Source organism: Oryx dammah, unplaced genomic scaffold (genome assembly GCF_014754425.2).
Source record: "Oryx dammah isolate SB20612 unplaced genomic scaffold, SCBI_Odam_1.1 HiC_scaffold_6, whole genome shotgun sequence".
Taxonomy (NCBI): Eukaryota; Metazoa; Chordata; class Mammalia; order Artiodactyla; family Bovidae; genus Oryx; species Oryx dammah.
In genome coordinates this window covers 39,924,572-39,938,174 of record NW_024070190.1, presented here as the reverse complement: position 1 = coordinate 39,938,174, position 13,603 = coordinate 39,924,572, and the positions used below count along the sequence as shown (strand labels likewise).

The 13,603-nt window shown below is 39.7% G+C and overlaps 1 protein-coding gene across 3 annotated transcripts in view; it reads left to right on the top strand.

Annotated features, from left to right (window-relative positions):
- REEP3 (receptor accessory protein 3) overlaps window positions 1–13,603 on the top strand; it is a 100,468-nt gene that overhangs the window by 68,068 nt on the left and 18,797 nt on the right. For 2 of the 3 annotated variants that reach the window (XM_040242289.1, XM_040242290.1), the window contains exons 3-5: window positions 7,523–7,599; window positions 10,921–11,041; window positions 11,222–11,335. In XM_040242289.1, the coding sequence (XP_040098223.1) occupies window positions 7,523–7,599; window positions 10,921–11,041; window positions 11,222–11,335 (312 nt within the window). Of the gene's footprint in view, window positions 1–4,613; window positions 4,822–7,522; window positions 7,600–10,920; window positions 11,042–11,221; window positions 11,336–13,603 lie in introns of all 3 variants that reach the window. The other variant, XM_040242291.1, reaches the window with a different exon arrangement.

Sequence of the window (13,603 nt, the reverse complement as noted above, 5' to 3'; positions counted from 1 at the left end):
GCAGAGTAAAGGCAGAGGTCCTCACCTATAGAACCGCTTCAGCCTCTTCCCAACATGGCTATGCTCCTTTTGATTCTATCTCAGAGGAAGATACACCCCAGCTTCTTTCTTGATCTCACTCTTCTTTCTCATCTTATTCTCATCTATCTCATACAAGATCTCATTCCCATTAAGAATTCCTGCTTCCTCATAATTTGAATCTCATTATCTCTCCAGTAAAATGTTCAATCCTTGAGGCTATAAGCATGCTTTCATTTAGCCTCATGCTATTTTTTATTCCCCCCATTTTTCTTTTTCAACCAGGCCTCAAAAGCCTCCTTTATATTCAATTGTCACGTCTTTACTTCTTGTCTAAGCTTTTTGCAGTCTTTACAGAAAGGAGCACGCTAAACTCTGGTTGATTCCATATTCATTCAACAATTCATATATTTACTGAGCTCCTCTGCAGATACAGAGGGTTGAGCAGAACAAAATAAAAGCTTTGTCCTCTTGGAATTTACATTTTAGTAAGGAAAGGCAAGGAAAGCATTTTAGTATTTGTTAGATGTGTCTGTGATACATGCTAAAGAGAAAAATAAGTCATGAAATGGGAGTTAGAAGGACATTGTTATTTTAAACAGGGTAGTGAAGAAAGGGCTGTCAGATAAATATTTGAGCAGAGACCTGAGGGAAGTGAGAAAGCTATCCACATGGATAACTGAGGGAAGAGCATTTCAGACAATGAGACAACAAGTACTAAGGCCCTGAGGCAGAAACATTTCTGCACCCAGGAAGGATAGTAAAAGGGCCTAATGTGACTGAAGCAGAACAGGGGAAGGAGAGACACAGCAGATGAGGCCAGAGAGGCAGCTGGAGCCAGAACCACAGGGCCTAGTAGGCCAAGGTAAGAATTCTGATGGGGGCCAACAGAGCAGTTTTAGCAGAGGAATGACCATGTAGTCCAATAGTCATGTCCGGGTGTGAGAGTTGGGCCATGAAGAAGGCTGAGTGCCTAAGAACTGATGCTTTTGAACTGTGGTGTTGGAGAAGACTCTTGAAAGTCCCTTGGACAATGAGTACATCAAATCAGTCAATCCTAGAGGAAATCAGTCCTGAATATTCATGGGAAGGATGGATGCCGAAGCTGAAGTTCCAATAACTTTGGCCGCCTGATGTGACGAGCCAGCTCATTAGAAAAGACCCTGAAGCTGGGGAAGATTGAGGACAGGAAAAGGGGGCAACAGAGAATGGGATGGTTGGGTGGCATCATCGACTCAGTGGACATGGATTGGAGCAAACTCCAGGAGGTGGTAAAGGGCAGGGAAGCCTGGTGTGCTGCAGGTCATGGGTTCACAAAGAGTTGAACATGACTTAGTGACTGAACAATAACACAATGACCTGCTCTCTAAGGAGACACTCGGAGTGATATACGTAAAAAGACCCAGAAAAGGAGAATGGTCGCTTCGGACACTGTGAGAGTAATCTGGACAGGAGACGATCGTCATCTGGACTGGAGAGGTGTCTGTGGAAGTGGCGAGGAGTGATTTTGATTGCTGATATATTTCCAGGAGTTGAGAGGCTGCATAGTGCTGGGACCTACCCCCTGCCCCCTCCAGTGGAGTTTCTCCTCCACGTCCCACCTTTCTTTGCCTTGCTTAGGGCCCAGGAGGCTGATCCATACAGGTTGCATCATTTCTGACTTCCCTTTGGGTTTGGCTCATGAGACTCTTGTGGAAAATCAGAAGGCTGGCTGAGCATGAGGTCAGATTACGGTTCTCCCAGCTTCCTCCCTGCCACCAGGGGTTGCTGTGAGTGTCCCCCTGAGACCACACCTTGATGGTTACCCTGTTTGGATTCTAGTAAACCTGTCCCTGTCCACCCTTCTTCACACCAGGTGAGTAATGCCAGTTCCTGCTGTCGCTAGCTCAATGGTGAACCACTATTCTTTATTGATTTTCTTGAACTTCTTCCACAACTGTATAAATAGTCCCTTTAATAAGCTTTCCTCAAACTCTTGTGCTCTTGACTCATACTGGGAACTAGGGCATCTAATGCAGTAAAAAACAGCAGAACATTTTGTTTATCACTGTTATTTACTTGTTTTTCTCTCCAGTAAAATGTTAAATCCTTGAGGACAGAAGCTGTTATGTTCCTGTTTCTAGCCCCATGATGTGAAGTAGGTAGAGCTTATTACAGCTGTATCAATGAGTATTCTATGTGATGATCCCACCTGCATCCTTAGGAATTATCTAAATTATGTTTTATTTGAAAGATGAACCAAAAGTAGGATATGTGTGTGTGTATCCATCTTAGTGCTCATAAGCTCCACCTTGTTAGATAACTCAATTGCCTGGGGTCAAAAAGACTTTTAAGAAAAAGCTGAGTAAAGAAAAATCTTTCTTCTTCTTCTTTTTCTGTTTTCTATACGATATGTCCTTATTGGTTATCCATTTTGAATATAGCAATGTGTACATGACCTTCCCAAACTCCCTAATTATCCCTTCCCCCGCACCCCTGGCAACTATAAGTTCTTCTTTTAAGTCTGTGAGTCTCCTTCTGTATTATAAATAAGTTCATGTGTATCATTTCTGTCTAGAGTCCACATGTAAGGGATGTCATCCGATATTTCTCCTCTGACTGACTTCACCCAGTGTGCCACGCTCTAGGGCCCTCCATGTTGCTGCAAATGGCATCGTTCCATTCTTTGTAATGAGTGAGCGTGTTTGTAGCTCGCCTTCTTTATCCATCCCTCTGTCGATGGACATTTCAGTTGCTTCCATGTCTTCGCTATTGTAAGCAGTGCAGCAGTGAACACTGGGGTGCGTGTGTCCTTTCGGATCATATTTTTCTCTGGATATATGCCGGGAGTGGGATTTCGGGGTCATATGGTAGCTCTATTTTTAGTTTTTTAAGGAACCTCCATACTGTTCTCCATAGTGGCGGTACCAATTTAGATTCCCACCAACAGTGTAGGAGGGTTCCCTTCTCGCCACACCTTCTCCACCATTTGCCTGTGGATTTTTTGAGTAGCTTTCTTATTCATTGTTCTCATGTAGATATCTAAACGTTGGTTTGTTGATTTTACCAATTGTTTTTGAACTGAAAAGAAATAGAATTTGTTCCCACTTTCTTAACATAATTTTTTTCCTGTAACTTTAAAGATGGATTATGATATATCACAGCTGCCTGTTAAGTTACTGACTTTTATTTGCATAACATCTTAATAGCATTTATTTCTATTAGACTTGGTTTTATACAATCATGAGATTATCGATTTGCATTGTTTTCCTACCAGTGTTTCGGTTTGAGTACTACATTTTGTTATTGATCTTTTCTGTCCATCTATTTTACCTTAACATATTTTTAATTATCGTTTTGTGTATCGCTCTTTTCTTTCTTCCCTTCTTTTTGACCTTGACTTCATTCTGTTATTTTCTTTGGGCTAGACCTTAAAGAGTAGGCTGAGCAGCCTTGAGGTATAGTTTTCATAAAAGGTTTGCTGAGTAATCATTTGGTGTAAAATCCCAACCAAATCCATTAATGGGAAAAAGAAAGCAGTATCTTCTCAAAGTTAACTTTCTTCATACTTGCTCACATGAATAACACACACTCACTGCATTCATTTAATTATTAACTCAATTCAACTATTGTTAAGGTCCATATTTCTAATAAGGAAAACAAAAAAAAACACATAAATTTATGAGAGCAGATTGTCAAAGAATATATTCGTTAAAGATAAATTAGAACTATGGGGTTTTGCTTATATAAAATTGAGCCAATACAACAGGAAAATGACCAGGGATGCGCTATTAATTGTATAGTTTGTTGTTTTTTAATGAAAAAGACAGCGTTCTTTCTCTTCTTTTCTCCTTTTTAAATTTTTGGCATTATTTAATATTCTCACAACCTAAATAAATATAGTCTTTTTTTTTAGAGATAAACACTATATATGTGAAAGCACTTATATATTTGGTGGGTTTTAAAATGAATTTGAAGAACTTCTCTGATGATCCAGTGGCTAAGACTCTGTGCTGTCAATGCAAGGGGCACAGGTTCTCTCCCTGGTCAAGGAACTAGATCCCACATGCTGCAACTGAGAGATCACACGGCACAACTAATACCCGGCGCAGCCAAAAATTAACAAATAAAAATAAATCAAATGAATTCGAAAACTAGGTAAGTACTTGACTTTACTGAAGTCAAAGTGCCTTTGCAATGTATGGGACTCTAGCAGCTCAAGTCTATTTGAGAACTAGTATTTCAGAGAGTATCACCAAACATTAACTACCCATACTGTTCAACTCTATTGGGTAAATTATGACTATTTGTGGAGTGTTGTTTTTCGTTCTTATCCATTTGGAAGATCACAGCCATAATGAGGGTTGTGAAATAGTAAAATGATGAAAATACAAAATAATGAAAAAATAACAAGCATTGACTTAAATCATTCATTTTTCTGAAAGTTTCCTAAACTTCCTATGAGAGAGACCAGTTAACTTAAGCTGCCACTTTCCCAGGAAAGAAGGTGGTAAGGTTTACACTGAAATCCTTGTGCTAAGTGCGAGAGGGAGAGAGAGAGAAATGAAATGATTGATCTGCCAGCAACCTCTTGTTTGAAAATCTGCCTTTTTCAGGCTTCATTGTAGCCTATGGCCCTGTGCCCATTTCCCAGCTCAGCCTCTTGCACGACTTACTTATTTTGGCCCTCAGTAAAAGGAGAGGAGTTTGCCGTGTTATTTATTTTTGAACTCTGCCCCATGGAGCACTGGGATTTCTTAGAGTCTCCTCAAGAGTCCTACAGTGAATAGAATAGAAGGACCTAGAAGGACCAACAAGAGCAGGGTGTGTGTTTTTTTGTAATTGTTTTACAGTTGTTTTCAATAAAGGCTTCAAAAAAACTTGATCACCTGCAGGGTCTCTTCTAGCCTTATAAAAGTGCACTGTTTTGTTTCCAGGCTTTTCCCTTTCATTTCTTTTTTAGAGGATAACCTTGTGAATACAGTTGAAAGGTAAAAGTACTAAATTAATGTTTGATTTGGAAAGGCTAAATGAATGAATTTGTGTGAGAGCCTCACTTTGCTTTTAAAAGAAGGGGGCAGCAAGAGAAAACACATAGGATTTTAACCCTGGAAAAAAATCTCCATACTGGGACAAAAAGCTTGGAATTGGCGGCAGTGAGGGAGTAAAGTAACTCATGAAAAGTGAAAAACTGAAGGGAATATTTAGTCTAACTTTTTTTTTAATTTGAGATGATAATCATAAATCAGTTTCATTGTAGATAATGTATTATTTTGGAGAAGGAAATGGCACCCCACTCCAGTACTCTTGCCTGGAAAATCCCTTGGATGGAGGAGTGTGGTAGGTGCAGTCCATGGGGTCGCTAAGAGTCAGACATGACTGAGCGACTTCACTTTCACCTTTCACTTTCATGCATTGGAGAAGGAAATGGCAACCCACTCCAGTGTTCTTGCCTGGAGAATCCCAGGGACGGGGGAGCCTGGTGGGCTGCTGTCTCTGGGGTCGCGCAGAGTTGGACATGACTGAAGCGACTTAGCAGCAACAGCAATGTGCTATTTGCTTCGGGCAGTTTTTTAAGCTCTTAAGTGAAGTAAACTGGGCTTCCCAGGTGGCTCAGTGGTAAAGTATCTGCCTGCAGTGCAGGAGACACAGGAGACACGGGTTCAGTCCCTGGGCTGGGAAGATCCCCTAAAGAAGGAAGTGGGAACCCACTCCAGTATTCTTGTCTGGGAAATCCCATGAACAGAGGAGCCTGGCAGGCTATAGTCTGTGGGGTCACGAGTCAGACACAACTGACCAACAGTACACACACATACACACACACACACAAGGTAGATTACTCTTCATATGTTACAACACATTGTTTCGAAAGTTATTCATGGCTGTTATTAATTGATTTTTCCAAACAGAAAACTGTTAAAGCTACCTGAATTATAGTTTCATATTTATAAAATACCCAGAGAAGCATCTGCATTAAAACTAAATAGGTCAATTTTTAAACTAATTATAGAGACCTAATTTTTTTTTTGTCATCTTATTGTGATGAGAATAGGGAAGTAGTGGTTATTCTTGGACCTCACGTTCAGCAATTATTCCTCATTCCTTTCTGTACATGATACAATCGGATAATAGCACCAGTTTGAGAGTCAGGCAGTCTGGATTCAAATTCTGGCCAAATGAACTTGAATACCTCTCTGTGCTACCCGCTCCTTATAATTACATACTTATGTAGTCTATTTCATAATGCTGTTGTGGAGGATAAGTGAATTAATACATGTGATGCTCTTAGCACAGTCTCTGGTCTATAGTCGGCATGATTTTTTGTGTTAGCTGTAATTATATTATTGAGAAAGCAGAAATTTTAACCCTTACCCAAAACCCAACCTATGTGAGTGAGAAAAGAGTCTGTGTGCTTAGGGAGGTGGAAAGGTATAAATTTGTGAGAATGAGTTCAAGAAAAATGAATATGGCACCATTCTGTGAGAAGGATTGCTACAAAGACAGAGTCTCAGGGGCCTTATAAGATGCCCTAGTCCAGACAAGAGGTAAAAATATCCTGAATTACTCTCTTAGTCCATTCAGAGTGCTGTAACTTTAAAAACAACAGAAATTTATTCTCACCGTTCAGGAGGCTAAGACTTCCAAGATCAGAATGCGGGTAGATTCTGCATTTGACGAGGGCCCTCTTCCTGGTTGATAGATGGCCATCTTTTTGCTGTGTCACCAGTCACATTCGTGAGGACTCATGATCTAATAACCTCCCACATTTGGAGTTAGGATTTCAAACTACGAATTTTGAGGGAACATAAATACTTGGCTTATTGCATCAACTCTTACAGTATTAGAGTAGAAGAAGGAAAAGGATATGTAAAAGGTGACAGGCTCATGTTTAGGGAAGGAGGAAGAAGACACTAACCTTAGACTTTCAAAGTGGGTGACGAGCATTATGGATGTAGCAAATCCAGGATCAGTCTTTGGTTTCCAAAGACGGATATATTGAGAAATAAAGCATGCAAAATTTAAAAGACAAATAAACATTAAATGCGGCCATATCATACTATATGGTTTCTATAATAATTAAACAGTTGATAGTCTTCATAAAGAAGCAAGTAATAAGATCTTTTAAAGAATTTTCCTCCAGTTAAGAAAAATATGTCCTATTTTTTCATTTAGGTTCCTACATTATACTGTATTAAGCCTAGAGGTTTGTTATCCTTCAATTCTTGTATCCCAGGACAAATGATGTGGTGACGTGAGGAAGTCAGACATAAAACCTGTTGAAAATTAAACCATCACCTTCTTCATTTAATCCAACATACTATGTATGATTGGAGAAGGAAATGGCAATCCACTCCAGCCTGGAAAATCCCATGGACAGAGGAGCCTGGTAGGCTACAGTCCATAGGGTCACAAAGAGTCGGACATGACTGAGCGACTTCACTTTCACTATATATGATATATACGACTCTTCAGAGTCGCAAATAATTTTGGTCTATTATTTCATAAGTATTTCTATCACTTGCAGGTTCGATGGATGATGTACTGGATTGTCTTTGCCCTGTATACTGTAATTGAAACAGTAGCAGATCAAACAGTCGCTTGGTAAGTTCTAGCATTGAGAAATATCCATAATGTAGACTCTTATCTGGTGTCCTCCGTTCTTATCCTGCTCTTGCTGTAAACGAAGAGATTTTTTTTTTTAATAAATTTTTAAAATGTTTACTTATTTCTTTAGCTATGTCATGTCTTAGTTGCAGCATGTGAGATCTTTGCTGCCTCGCGGCGGATCTTTCCTTGTGACACATGGGCTTAGTTGCTCTGTGGCTTGTGGGATCTTAGTTCCCCAAACAGGGGAACAAACAGGGATCAAATTTGTGTCCCCTGCAGTGCAAGGAGGATTCTTAACCACTGGACCACCAAGGAAGTCCATCCCTAACTAAATGAATTTCCTCGGTCTACCTAATTATCCACTGTATCATTCCCTTTACCTGGTTTCCCCACGAGGACATTTCCTTCTTTGTGGGGTCCCCCACCTAAAGGCAGTTCATCCTCCCACCCACATGCCGCTTCCTCCCGCCCTTCCCCCACACACGTCCCAGGATCTCGGAACAGAGAAAATTTGGTTGTCATTATCTTTTTTCCACACTCTGATGACTTCACACTATTTTTTCTTTATTAATATTTCCTAAGCAAACTCCTCTTTTGAAGCCCACACCTTCTGGTTTTAGCACTTCCCTCCCACCCTTAAAATTCTTATCCACAAACATTCAAACTGGATGACATCAAGTCCACACGGCCACCACCCACTCCCAACACCAGCTCCTTGGCTGCCCTATTCCAAACAGCATGAGGCAGAATTGAAACGTGTTTCTATCCTCAAGGATCGAACATTTTACTGAGAAGTCATTCTTAGTGAAACAACCTGAATCTGCTTGTGCTATATTTCAGTAGTATATTTCCAACTATACCTTGCCATCGCTTGGAGAAGTCGTTTTTACAACTCTAAACTTTTACTATCTCGCCACTATCTTCAACCAGCCTTACTGCACAAACCCCCAACTTAAATCAGCCCAACCACACTCCTCTTTCCTTCTTTACCCAGGCTACCAACTGAGCTGAAAAGAAATCAATCAGTTGCTCAGATAGGTATCAATTTGAAAGTCACCATTCCTTTTACTTGCTTTTTGGTCAGTGGCTACTTCCATTCCCTCCTGTTTCTGTTTCAAATCTTTACTGTTCTCTGCTTTAACTGTCTTTCTGACTTTGTAAGTCTCATCATATTCTCATAGCACACTAGGTCACATTGGATGGCTCAGAAAAAATAGAAGTCATGAGACTTAAATGTTCTTCACAACCAGCCCTTATGTATCAACTTCTCTGTATCTGCATCCATCTTTCTCTTCCTCCTTCTGTCCCACAGTTCATTTATCTGTTATGTTTTGGTAAAGGGATTTGGGAAGTGTTTTTTGTTTGTTTGTTTGTTTGTTTTTAAGTGGCAGAACAGATTCTAAACCATGCTAGGTTTCTTTAAGTATCCATGTTCTCTATTTAAATGCATCTCCTTTTTTCTGGTTGCAAATGTATATATATACACTATTAAAAAGTAAACAAGGTAGAAAAAGCTTGTCATGAGCAAGGAAGTCCAGAGACTCCTCTGTAATTGCACTGGGCAGAAACCCTTCAACGTCCACACAGTAGTCCGTCCTCACTGCCCCCTGCTCACCTGTCTCATCAGAAGAGCCCAGATTTTTTATCATGTCTCTTGGTAGTGCATAGACCACAGGATGCTTGTTCCCTTGTGCTCTTTTACTTAACTTTCGATATGGCAACAAAGCACCCTAAAAGCACAATGGGTTAAAAAACAAACATTCATTTCTTGCTCAGAGTACATGAAGACAAATGCTCAGCTGCCAGCCTTGCTGAGCTCAGCTCAGTTTTAAATGTCTTCTTGTTCATGGACCAGGCCTGAAGAAGCAGATATTCTCATGACAGAAAGCAGAATTTGAAAGCAAGAGGTTGGGGGGTGTTGAAGTGAGGGAGTCAAAGGACATTTAAAGCTTTGCTTTGCATTTAACATATGTTGCACTCACATTCTGTTGCCCAGAGCAGGTCACATGACTAAACCCACGGTCCTTGCTTGAAGAAGTGTAGTCAGCCTGTGGGAGAAGATGCTGAAAAACCCAAGTGGGAAGGGGCACGGGTATATAACTCTGATTTCCAGGTTACCACAATGGCAATTCCATTGTCCTTTCAAGTGAACAATTTAGGTCTGTCAAGTGCTGCAATTCTGGCCAAATGAAATTGGAGGGGATGTTTTCTGGGAGCTCTAAGAGAAGGATATGTGCATATGGGGTAACATTGCACACTTGGAGCTTATAAATGCTTAAAAACACACCTAACGCTTGAGAGGTATGTCCTGCTAATGCCACGGCAGCTAGGCTCTGCAGACAGGGCGGGTACACCTTACTGTCCTGGTGAGATGCTTTTAATGACCTCTGCCAACAAAGGTCCGTCTAGTCAAGGCTATGGTTTTTCCAGTGGTCATGTATGGATGTGAGAGTTGGACTATAAAGAAAGCTGAGCACAGAAGAATTGATGCTTTGAACTGTGGTGTTGGAGAAGACTCTTGAGAGTCCCTTGGACTGCAAGGAGATCCAACCAGTCCATTCTAAAGGAGATCAGTCCTGGGTATTCATTGGAAGGACTGATGCTGAGGCTGAAACTCCCCAATACTTTGGCCACCTGATGAACTGACTCATTTGAAAAGACCCTGATGCTGGGAAAGATTGAAGGCAGGAGGAGAAGGGAATGACAGAGGATGAGATGGTTGCATGGCATCACCAACTCAATGGGCACCAGTTTGAGTGAACTCCAGGAGTTGGTGATGGACAGGGAGGCCAGGGCGTGCTGCAGTCCCTGGGGTCGCAAAGAGTCGGACACGACTGAGCAACTGAACTGAACCTGAACTGAATGACCTCTCTGAACTGCTCCAGTTAGTTTGGCAGCTTGTCTGTCTTTGCCTATAGAGAGCAATCTTGGAACTTCCTTGGCAGTCCAGTGGTTAAGACTCTTCCTTCCAATGCAAGGGGTGCAGGTTTGATCCCTGGTCTAAGATCCAGCATCTGTGGAGGTGCAGCCAGAAGTAAACAGTTTTGTTTGTGTGGTTTTTTTTTGAAATGTACATGAATGGAACAACTTTGAACTAGAAGTTGTTAATCGCTGCAAGGGGCCAGGCTGCTCTGATCTGTATAATTAGTGAGATTAATTTGTCAGTTCAAACATAGTTGTTTTCCTGATCACAATTTCTTACCTGTGAAAGCGTAACTCAGTGACTGAACTTTAAAAAAAAAAACTGTGTGTGTGATGTCCTCATTGTCTGTCGTTTATTTTCACCAGCATCCTTTTCAAATATTTTCTTGTCAGGTTCCCCCTCTACTATGAGCTTAAGATTGCTTTTGTCATATGGCTACTCTCTCCTTATACCAGAGGAGCAAGTTTAATATACAGAAAATTCCTTCATCCACTACTTTCTTCAAAGGAAAGGGTAAGATGTATAAATTATTTCCACAAATCATTTGTTAGAAATGTGTTTCATCATCACCTGTTGCATGCTATAAAATGAGCGAAACTGTTAATATTTTGGGGGAAAGTCCTAGTTTTCAGCTTCTTGACATTCTTTTTAAATAAAATTAATATCTACGAACTTGATTTTTTTTTCCTCCAGGAAATTGATGATTATATTGTCCAAGCAAAAGAACGAGGCTATGAAACTATGGTAAACTTTGGGCGGCAAGGTTTAAATTTAGCAGCTACTGCTGCCGTCACTGCAGCAGTGAAGGTAATTTTTTATTTACCTTTTTTTTTAATCTAGTGTCACATTGCCAGTGAACAAAGCAGGGTGGCTTTTTATTTCAGGTCATTATAAATTTTGGCACAAATTTACCTTCTGTTTATTTTTGTAATATTAGAAAACAACAAGTAGACGATTTTAAAGATATTTTAACATGTCTTCTATAATTGTTGGATATTTTGAACTCTTAATTGATGACAGAATGAGAGATAGTAAATAAAACATACTGGAAAAATGTCATTTTGTCATAATCTTCCTACTTTATAACCTTAAAATAGTTTTGAGTAAATAACCTTTAGTAAAGATGACCATTCTTTCTTTCTCTGTCTTTGCTGTTTTTTTCCCTCTCTCTCTCCATGGCAATATCTTGGTAGGATTTCTGGCTTACTTCTGCACCCATACTTCAACCAATTTGAGGTAACTGATTATTCAAAATAAGGCATGAAAAATTTCTGTTCGTAAAACTTAAGATTTTACTTAGCCAATTACTAATGTCATGTGTTGTGTTTTGCAAGCCAAATTATCAAAGGAATGCCTTATGTGAAAATTCGCATTATGGCTTTTGGATTTCTTTGCATGTAGTAATTAGTGTGGTTGATTTTAAATCCCATGGCATTATTGGTTTTGGTGTGTAGTATGTGGAAAGAAAATAGGTTTCAGCTTCAGAAAGTTCTGAGTATGACTTTCCAAATAACCATCAGCCTTTACATAACTTCTGCTTGGGGAGGATGGCAGGGAGGAGAAAATGAGGCAGAGCAGAACTCAAGTCCTGGTCTGGTCTGCTGCATAAGAAAGTAGAGGTTTTAAAGCGGTTGCCTGCAGGGGGATGGAGAGAGAGGATCAAAGGTTTCTTGCTTTCTTTGTTATAAAATTTAGCATTATTTAGCATCACAAATCAAGTACATGTTATTTATTTACACCCCCAAGAAGATGCTTTCTGAATTTTCTGTACTTAAAAGCAACATTCAACTTGACTCTGTGGCGAAAAACTAAAAACTAAATTTCAACACAATTTTTGATGTTGAAATTTAGTTTTTAGACATTTTAGAGCACTGTTTTTAGGAAACATAGACGCACATAAATCTCATTTGCCCTCTTCACTTTAACACTTAAATATGGCTTATAATCCTACCTACTCTGTGAGACTCATAACTGTTTTGTGGGATATTTATCTTATTTTGACTTACTACTTCCAACCTCTACATGAGGAACCAGAGACCCCAACTGGCTTATCTTTCTTCATTCCTTCATTTATTTTTATTTTATACATACTTTGCTGCCATTGATATTTAACATCCTATATGTTTATTTAATAGATATTTAATGTATTGACCACCTAGGTTTGTATTTAATGCCTACTGTATGGTAGGTGCTTGGGATGTAGCAATGAACAAAACAGATACAGTCCCTACCCTTTCAGGCCACTACTGTCAAGCTGAATATCTGTATCCACTGACTGAAAATTTTATCTCATATTTGGTTGCTTAGAGCCTACCCTTTGCCCTCCACTATTAAAAAAAAAAGCATTATCTAGTAATTCCCTGGTGGTCCAGTGGTGAGGATTTCGTGCTTTCACTGCAAGGGCCAGAGTTCAATCCCTGGTCAGGAACCTAATATCCCAAAGCCTCAGGGTGCAGACAAAATAAATAAATAAAAAGTAAAATAAGCATTATCTTACTGAAACACCTTTTCGTAGAAAGACTATAAAAGTGATCCCATACCTATATTTCTCTAGCTTCTTTGTGATCTATTGCTTGTCTTTATTTATACATTTAACAAATTAAAAACACCTCCCCACTTCAAAGGCAGGAAACAGCATAAAAATTATCTAAGTTACCACTGCAAAACAAACCCACTGTAACTTGAATTCACTTTGGAACTCTCTCTTTTTGCTTGTGATCTTGTGATCCTTTTGTTATCGAGTTCACTGTGTATAGTGAACTTGATATGATGAGGCAACCCTCATCATTCTCCCGATGAGCAGAGGAATGTTGGCATCAACCATACTGGATTTTCTTCATTAGAAATGGTCATTAAATATGCTGAACACAGCATAATGTTAACACTATTTGCCTCAAGTTTTACTGTGCCTGCTTTAAGGTAGGGGAAATTAGTTTCATCTCTAGAGATGTCAAGGAAAGGCACTGACTGTGATGGAAGATTCACTGAACCAGACACTTCCTGCTGAAGAATAAATTGAAACCGAAATAGGAAATAGGTCAAGTTTAAGGAGAAACTGCAGGAAAGCTAATAGTA